The sequence below is a fragment of the Phoxinus phoxinus genome (genome assembly GCF_949152265.1).
Source record: "Phoxinus phoxinus genome assembly, chromosome: 14".
In the NCBI taxonomy this organism is placed as follows: Eukaryota; Metazoa; Chordata; class Actinopteri; order Cypriniformes; family Leuciscidae; genus Phoxinus; species Phoxinus phoxinus.
Genome location: NC_136889.1, coordinates 5,204,817 through 5,214,816, shown reverse-complemented (window position 1 = coordinate 5,214,816; position 10,000 = coordinate 5,204,817). Strand labels below are relative to the sequence as shown.

Genomic DNA, 10,000 nt, shown 5'->3' with positions numbered 1-10,000 from the left:
GAACCCCATCAAAAACACACATTAATCACTGTTCATGTTGCATTTTTTAAAATTAAGACAACATTATTTACTGTTTTATGAGTTATGTATAGTTTACGTCCTAATAGAGAGGTTTTGTCAGATTTAGCTTACTTCTAGGGACAGTTTTGTCATCAAACTATAGTAAATCCCCACCACCCACACACACATATAGTATCCTGAGCAAACAAACACATTTCTAGAAGGCTCCGCACCAAAACGTAGTCTGCTGTCTAATTTAAAAAAAAAAACATTTTAGGTGCGATTCAGAGGCTAATTCTGGTTAGCTTTTCAAGAGACCTTCTTTTAGTAGTGTTCTAAGTGGCCGTTCACACAGGACATGTTCTTGCAATGAAAAACCGTGCAGAGGAATGGACCACAACGTCTCAAAAGAACATTAAAAGTTGAACTTAATTTAACGTGACATGGCGTCTTAAAAAAAGTGGCAACAGTCACAGATGCCCACTTAGCACACGTTGCCATAAAACAACAATGAAAATGTAGTGTAGATGGATGATAGAACGTGTCCTGTGTGAAAGGCCCCTGAGGCAGGGTCACATGTTTCCTTAACATAGAAGACGATTCCATAATGCATTGTGACGAGTGAAAAAAGAATAGCGTAGCGTATATAAAATATTAATCTAATTACAAATTGACTATTCTAGACAATGTTTGTGTGTGAAGTGTACTCTTTTAGAATTACTACTGTGTGACGCTGATGTGTTTTCATGTTTTATGGGCACTTTCCAATGTTTTTTATACTGTACAAACTGTATATTCTATCTCTTTACACTAACACTACCCCTAAACCTACACATCATAGAAAACTTTCTGCATTTTTACATTTTCAAAAAACATCACTTGGCATGATTTATAAGCGGTTTTCCTCGTGGGGACCAAAACATTTGGGGAAATTTACCAGACCAGGCCACACACACACACACACACACACACACACACACACACACACACACACACACACGACTGTCTTGGAGCAAAGAGAATAGACAGATGTCACTTTGAAACAAACCTTAATGTTTTAACAGTCACGATAAATAAGTAATGGATGTGTGGATGACATCACCTCTCTCTCTCTGACTGTCTGTGTCCTTCACTGTCTTTGACCTTCTGGTGAACGCTACTCATAAAGCACTGTACTTTCCTTGACAGATTCAGCTCAATGCTGCGGTAGAGGAGAACGCTTTTCAAGACGCCGCAAACTCAAGTTAGAAGTACAGTATGTACACATGTGTATGCACACGCACAGATTTCTGCTGGGAAACAACGTCCTCAAACTTTCAATCATCATATCGAGACCACTTTCCACTATCCAATCAGTTCTCCGTGAACGCAACAGCAGAACAACAGCTAACCAGAGTAAAATAGGTTTCAAAATCGAGAATTAAAATGTTTTTGTCTCTCTGACTGAGATGGGTAATTCAGACTAGGGTTAAAGGCTCACCGATATGCTTCCCGTTCATGTTGTAGTAGAAGGAGACACAGTATGGGGGTCTGTTGGTCCCCGTTGGTCCTCGCGCTGCCGTCACATTGTACAGTGGAGAGAGCAGACGAGCTCGGTCCCCGGCCTGACGGGGCCGCGACGTCTCAATGTACATGTAGAAACCTTTATTGTAGAAGGAAAGTACAAAACACGTGTGTTACCACAGGGTTTTTCAAAGAGAGCAGAAGCAAATAAAATAAAAGAAAATAATAAAAGAAAAAGAAAAAAGAAAAAAAAGAATAATAAAAAAGAATAATAATTAATTAAAAATTTACAAAAATAATTAAAAAATAATTAAAAAATAATTAAAAAATAATTAAATTAATAAATAAATAAAATAAAATAATTCAATAAAATATAGTAAAATAAAACAAAACAAAAAACAAATTGTTTTCAAGGATACAAGTGTGTCTTTATAGGGAGTTTCCACTGAAAAAATTATGTAAAGGTACGATATTTAGTTTGAAAAAGCGCTATTAAAATACATTTGACTTGAATAGAAAATGTTTTTTTTTTCAAATGTATACACCCCTATTTACTGTGATAGTGTGTTAGTGGATGAGGATGTAATGTGTGTGTGTTTTTACCTTCTTTCGTCCCACTCCTGTCCGTATCAGGCCCTGTATTAACCGACCGCTTGGGATTCTGGGTGAGGTGGTTCTGTCTGGTCCAGTCAAACACATCGCTGCGGTCTTGAGTGAACCCACATATCCTGATATCCTCAAAGCCACACACTTGATCTAAACACACAAAAACATGAAACGGATTTGAGATTCACCTTACTAGTTAATTGGCACTAACTGCATGTTATGATTAAAGTAAAACAAATACTCATGAATGCAAAAATGTGATACTGAATATTAAAATATGTTGAAACACAATTTTTAAGCATTGCTACAAGGGGCGCTATAGCAGCCATTAGCAAAAACTGTACACGTCTCAGTCCGTTTTGTCGTTCAGGTCAAAGATTGTCCCAAATGAAGCATTACAAATGGAAAATCATAAGGGAATTGAAGTGCAATATACATCAGAATGATTGTGGGTGTGCAGTCTGAAGCTGACATAATAGCGCAAGAATGCAGCTCAATCTGTTAGGCATGGGTAAGCATTCACACCTGCGTTTGCGTGCTTGCATAAAGTATTTTCCTGGCCTAATACTGATGAGCAAATCTACGGAGGTCTGTATGTTTTAATATAAGGAGGCTTCTCGACAGGCTCCTCTAGAGAACTGAAGTACTCTCAGCATATTGCCGCGTTCACAGCGATTACCCTCATTTAACAAACACAGAATACTGTAGTTAGTCACCCAGAACGTCTCAATTCACACTTTAAATGGCTGATTGACTCATTTTCCATGTGTGAGAGAAGACAGAGCGACTGAATGGAGAAGAATGCAGGATTTCCGTGTTGTGGTTTGAAATCACCATTCTCTCCCCTCCACAAGCATCCAAGCTCTTCAATTTACTCTGCTGATCTCCAGTCTGTTTTAATTTATGTTTTTTTTTTTTTTCTTCTTTGTAGCTCTTTGGCAAAGCTCTGCGCTTATGCTGCCAGTAGAACTGTGTTGAATTTAATTGGGAAGAACTGAAAGGCAGGGCAAGCGTGAGATGGGAGGACGGTTTAGAGGAGAGAGAAAGACAACACGCACAAAAGCATCATGGAAAGAAGAAGAACCGTCTTACCTGAAGGTCTTGGATAAGTGTAGGCTGCGAGAGAAAAGAAATAAAGATTATATAAATATATTTATCCATACAAGGCTGGATGATATAACTACAAAACACTAGCTAAAAACACTATATTTCACAGCCTTTTGACAAATACTAAATACATATACAGTATATTTTAAAATATTTATATAACTCCTCAAAAACAGCACTAAAGTTTTGTTCCAATATAATCTTCAACTATTATTGTAACCAAATTATGATTTTTTTCTACACTTAAACACAATGGTCCATTATATAGACCAATATAAAAATATGTAATGTAGTACTAAATAGCATAATTAACAATAAATAATATTTACATCCATATTTTTTTAACCAAACATTTGGATACAAAATAAAATAATATTTATAAAATATTAATAATAATAAAAATAAAAATATATATATATATATTCGCATATAATATATTTTATATTCAAAATGTTTGGTAAGATATATGTATTTATTTATTTATAGCTATTACTTTAAAATATATATATATATACATATATTATATATACATATATTATATATTATCTATATATAATATATATAGATAGATAGATCTAGATATACGTATATATATACACACACACACACACACACACATATATGTGTATATATATATGTACGTATATCAATATATATAAATATATATATATATATATTTTTTTAAGTAATAGCAATAAATAAATACATATATCTTACCAAACATTTTGAATATAAAATATATATAAATGATATAACACATTAATAAAAACCATTTGTATGCATTAATGATAGTAGCAGAAACTAACATATATCATAAATATATAACATATAATACAAAGTGTATACTCGTGTATGGAACTTGTGTGTATCACAGAAGGGTTTGATGTCTGCCAGCCGTCCATTTATTCTGGAGGTTGGCCATTTTTTGGTCTACTGAGAGCAAGTGCTGAGATTGGGAGTGTAAGATTGAAAGACTATCCAATGGGATTAGATTCTATCAGCCGGTTCTGAGATTCAGACTCTGAAACCGCTGGCCTGTTCCTGCTGTTCTGTAGCCATCAGCAAACTCAACACACGATGGCTGCCATACTTTCGACATCTCAATTTAACATAATCCCGAAAGCGAAACCTCACATTTGAAATGCATGACCTCTGCTGATGGGAATCATGAGGAATTTAACAATTCTGCCTCAGATTCCCATTCCACAACTAGCCCAGCTTTGCTTTGTGCTTGCCCACATAAAAATATCAAGATATCCAAATTAAACAAGATTGTTGTTTTCCTACCTGAATGTAAAATATGAACTTTCATAATATGAAACTTCCAGTGAGTGTGAAATATATTGCAAATCTCTGTGCATTTAAACATCAATGCTAAAGTAAATAGATATGAGGAGCCTACACATTCAACAACTGATAAGTGACATCTTGCATGCTAATATGATGCAAACACCAAATGACTTACGTTCGGAGTACTGTATGGTGCGTGTGACTGTGTTCCCGGTGCCGTAGTTAGTTATGGGAGTGAGGCTGACCTCATACGCCAGGGGAATACGCAAGTCCGTCAGCGTGTAGGACATCAGCACTCCTTTCATTGGCTCTTTAGTGGTGATCTGCTTGGACAAAACCATCTGTCGGTTCTGCAACGACCATAAAGAATATGCAATGATTATGATCAATCATTTTTTTGAGCTGATGAAGTTCTAAAACATCACTTATTTGAAAAAGAAATATTTTTTAACATTAGAAATGTCTTTACTGTCACTTTTGAAATGAATGTATCACTGCTGAATAACTAAAATCATACTGACTCCAAACTTATGAATGGTAGTGTATGTATACACACACACACATGTGTATTATTAAATGTTTTATAATTCCACCTTTTTGAAGAAATTTTTGTTTTTATGTGTTGATGTCTTTTGTGTTTCCATCTGTGGAGTAATTCATGAATAACATGAATAATTAATTACTTGTTTGAAAAAAAAGTTGCATTTAAAATCACTTAAAAAATCATTAAGCTTTGAAATTTATGGATGATACAACACTGATGTCAAATGTTGCACTATTATTATTCCTCAGCTGTTTTCTTTTTTACAGAATCACCCAACAATAACGAATTATAGCCGTGTGTCTCATAAGTAGAGCTGCATTATTTTGGATTGGTAACTATTTCATGAACAAAAAAGCAGAACAGGGACAAGATGAGAAGAGGAAGACAGAAGCAATCTGTCAATGACTGCATGGAAACAGACCCTCGCTCATCTGACCTTATGGCTTTTCACTTCAGCATTTTCCCTTTCAGTGAGGACAGAAAATGAAAGCTGGAACCGTGTTGCATCACACACACAGTGTTTACATCTCTAACCTCCACAAAAGCACAGAAAGGCCTTCAGTGCAATGATTTGCTGAGTGCAAGGTCAGCTGGTATCAAGCCACCCTGCTGTACGAAGCTTTCCCAGTCTTTCCTCCGGCACAACAGCAGTGTGCTGACTAAGAACACTTGCTGAAACAGATCAACTTGTCATTCTCTACTTTGGCTTTCCCATGGGATATCTCACAACGCCTCTGAATGCTGCTGGGTTTGAGGCATTTCTGAAGAAACTTTAGCGAAACAATAGCATTTTATGTGTGCGTGAGTTTTTTTGTTTTGTTTCCTAAGCTTTGTGATTTCCCCTTTAAACGTATTTATTCACTTTACAAAAAGGCATTTACTATTGCAGGTACTGTGTAGTTCAAACACTAGCAGCTAAATGCAAACTCTTAGAACAATACAAGCTCGATTTCAATCTAAATAAAGCATTGCACTATTATTGTCAGAATGAATGCTATGCTATAGATCGCATTAGCAAAATATTACTATAGTGGAGCAACAGATTGAAGAGAATGCTGAGCATGTTAGTTAGCAAACTGAATAATAATAAAAAAGCAGTTTAATAGCGCAAAGGTAATGGTGAAGGGAACTATCTACCCTATTTACTCAGGTTTGTTACCACCACAGTATAGTAACCCATGCGACACAGAGAGAAAAAACGTCAGGACAAAAAGATTTCAAATATATTCTAAATATATGTTGTAAACGGCGTGGCATAAGGACGTATATTCAAGTTGAACCTTCAAAATAAATATATTTTAGTTTGGAAACATAATTTTTTTTTTCTAAAATATGTCTCATAAAGGCTGTATTTATTTGATCAAAATTACAGTAAAAACAGTAATATTGTGAAATATATTTGTATAATTAACAATTAATTAATTAATTAATTAATTAATTAATAATTAAAAATAACTGTTTTCTGTTGTAAAATGTAATATATTTCTGTGATGGTAAAGCTGAATTTTCAGCAACCACACACTACCATTCAAAGGTTTAGGGTAATGTGTGTGTATATATATATATATACAGCTTTGACATCACAGAAGTACATTTAATAATATGTAATAATTTCACAATATTACTCGCATAAATCAAATAAATACAGCCTTGGTGAGCTTAAGAGATTTAAGAGAACCTTAATATTTCCAAACCTTACTCTTTGTTTAGCCAAAAAAAAAATATAAAAACATAAGAAAAATAGTACCTAAAATATAGGTGAATCTATTTAAAAATATAAATCAGCAATATATTTTGGTTATTTTTGTATATTATAAAATAGACTTAAAATATATATCTGAAAATGGACCATTAACCGTAAGGCAGCAGGGGTAAAGTCTGCATATTGTGTTATGATTTCTCCAATTCATACAACCAGTTTGCAGTTCCGTTTGGTGCCGCAAAAACTATTAGCTGTGTCTTATTAGAGGAAATGAATGTGCAGTGAGCTGTTCCAGGTCAGCTCTCACTCCCAGAGGATGTGTGGTAATCACAGGGCCGACGGCACCGCGCCAGTCCAGGCTTTTTCCATGTGGAATTATGGGAAACGTGGCAGCAGCCCCATGGAAACAGTGCACAAAGGAATGAGAAATTATCTTCAGCTCCGCATGGAGACCCAGGCAGCAGGTAAACCCGCCGGCATTCCCTCTAAACACAACACACATGAATAAGTGTGTGTGTGTGAAGCTTTTTTCATCCTTTGTTCCCCCTTTTCCAGGTAGGAAGTAGAAGCATAGCTGTGATGTTAACCTGGCTAGTGAGGTCAAACACATTTGTTATCTGTCTAATTAAGTGCCACCGTAAACCCCTGTTACTGGGCCGTTCACCAAGGCAACGTGGAGTGTGTGCTGCCACGTCCAACACTAAACCCACTTGAGCCTACACAATGCATGCCAAAACTTAACAGCCGTATCTAACACACACACCCGCACACACGTGCAAACGTGCGCCTTGTAAAAGTCACAGATAAATTGTCTCCGCTTGGCTGCTGCTCTCAGTTAACAGGGATTTTCTGTGTATCTCTCTTCATCTAAATTACCACACACATCTTACACACACACGCACGCACGCACACACACACACACACCAGAGAAGGGTGGCAGTGCTTAATGAACAAAATAAAGAAATAAGATGAGAATACCTGATATTTCTGAAATATGTGATCAAATCATATAGAATGCAGAATATAATAATGCAAAAATACATATGACAGGAGGCTGATTATCCTGTTGAGAAGACGATACGCTCCAATCATGTTCGCATCGATCCACAAATCTTCAAAAAATAAATAAATAAATAAACAATAACTATATTTACTAACTTAACACTCAGAGAGCATTTCTTCTAGTTATATCCAAATTAAAATCACTGATAAATGAATGAAAGGGTTTTTATCTCAGCTAGCTTAAATTAAATGCCTAACATATTTAGCAAGGATTTCTTTGTACAACAAGAAGGTGACTTATTATTAATGATAATCAGGGCTTATACTCTCGAAACGCTGACACAGTCGCGTCATCCAACTCTCTGTCGTTTTTTAGAAAATTCTGAAAATGATCAATTTTTTAAAATAACGTTTATAAACACAATGCAATGCGTAGACTACTACGTATACCGCACCGCAGCAGAGGGCCTGGTTGAATCTGCCGGCACAGACTGGGGGAGGAGCCACAAATGCGTGAGTGCAGTTTACAAACCCGTGGGAACAGATTGCGAAAGCGTGGGCACAGTTTCATTTTTATGAATTCATGAATTATGAATATTGTTGGTGCTCCAGGGCATGACTTTCAGCGCATATTGCGCATAATTTTACTCATTCCCGCAGATTTTGTGATCACACCCAAAGTGCACGCACATAAAGTCACCTCTCAGTACTAAATTTAGTTCTTTTTCACTGCTTATTGCCCTTAAACAGTCAAATACACACAAAATAATGCCAAAATGCCGATCTTGGTGAGTATTCAGGTAAACACAGTAAAGTTTTAGGAGAACATAAACGGTTGAGAAAGAAAATGCTTGTGTAACAGTATAATGGATCCGTGTGTCAGGTCTTAAAGTGACAGCAGCCTGATATATCTGCTGCCAAATTATTAGATACTATTGAAAATATCTATATGGCAGTTTTCTCGATGTCATAATTGTGGCCAGTGAAAATGCTGGCTAGTAACTTTGGAAAATCAAACTAAAGCTAGCATAATAAGGAGAGAAGACTTCTTAGAGAGGAGAAAAAACTTGGAATGATGAAAGAAATCAGAAAAGAGAAAGAACAAGATTAAGGAGTTTGGACGCTGTCAAATACAAATCCCTGCACATACAGTATATACATAAGACATATATCCTCCTGTCCATGACTTAAGAATTAGTTCTCTCGTTTTAGTCATGTGTGGCCGCGATTTGCTCATTTGTTCCCTTCTTTTAAGTAAATCGTGCACAATATAATATTTCATTCCCTCGATTTAGTAAATCATGGCCATGTTGTACTCAACACATTCCCACTAATTATTACAATTTGCCTAAAACGATTAAACGATTAGTCAAATGTGCTGGTGTATTAGTAAGTCGTGGGAACAATTTGACTATACTTTTCCTTGACTACTCCATATTTAATAAACACGGAGTAAAAATCTATATTTTGGACACTACATTGCACATACTTTATGTGTATGTGCAATGTAGTGTCTCTTTATCTCTCTCTCTCTCTTTTACTCCTTGACTACCTAATCAAGAACGATACGAACTCGAGTTTTCAAGACCTTAACAATGATACCAATGACCAAGACAACTTGATGAAACGTATCCACAGGATCATCAATTAAATAGATAAAACAACAACCAAATTAAAATGAAGAGCTGAACAACAGCTAATAACAAATATAAAATAGAGGAAATATGCATGTTACTTAATATATTTAAATAAATAGCATTTTTGATATAAAATGTAAAATGTCTTCATGAGTTGGTTATGATATTTCAAAATATTAGCCAAACCTGTACACACACACACACACACACCTACACACACACACACACACGCGCACGCACACACACCTGTGTTTTATACCTCCCATAATCTTTCATCTCCGAATGTCTTTTTTCATTCAGTTGTTTGTTGTTCTCTGTTTGTTCCCATACGCCAGGTAATGTATCAGTCGTATACGTGTACTTCCTGTCATCAATATCAGTCACACATGCCATTACAAGAGACCAGGGGCTACTGCAACTTTTCCCTCATAACTTACAGATTACCACAAATACGAAACACATACCGTATGTGCCAACAATAACAGTATCATTACGCTGAGAAAGACCTGATCATAATGAGCTAGTGTCACTGCATGTCATGGGGTGAAAGGTCAGACATAATTTGGTTTGTCACATATTGACCCGGAGCAAGTCTGTGAGGGCATGCTG

General features: G+C 35.8%; 1 protein-coding gene across 3 annotated transcripts in view; it reads right to left on the bottom strand.

Moving 5' to 3' along the window:
- The window catches only part of mdga1 (MAM domain containing glycosylphosphatidylinositol anchor 1), a 204,476-nt gene that overhangs the window by 36,796 nt on the left and 157,680 nt on the right, over window positions 1-10,000 (bottom strand). For all 3 annotated transcript variants that reach the window (XM_079635194.1, XM_079635192.1, XM_079635193.1), the window contains 4 exons: window positions 4,682-4,856; window positions 3,202-3,225; window positions 2,107-2,259; window positions 1,481-1,642 (listed from right to left, as the gene is read on the bottom strand). In XM_079635194.1, coding sequence (XP_079491320.1) covers window positions 1,481-1,642; window positions 2,107-2,259; window positions 3,202-3,225; window positions 4,682-4,856 — 514 coding nt within the window. The remainder of the gene's footprint in view (window positions 1-1,480; window positions 1,643-2,106; window positions 2,260-3,201; window positions 3,226-4,681; window positions 4,857-10,000) is intronic.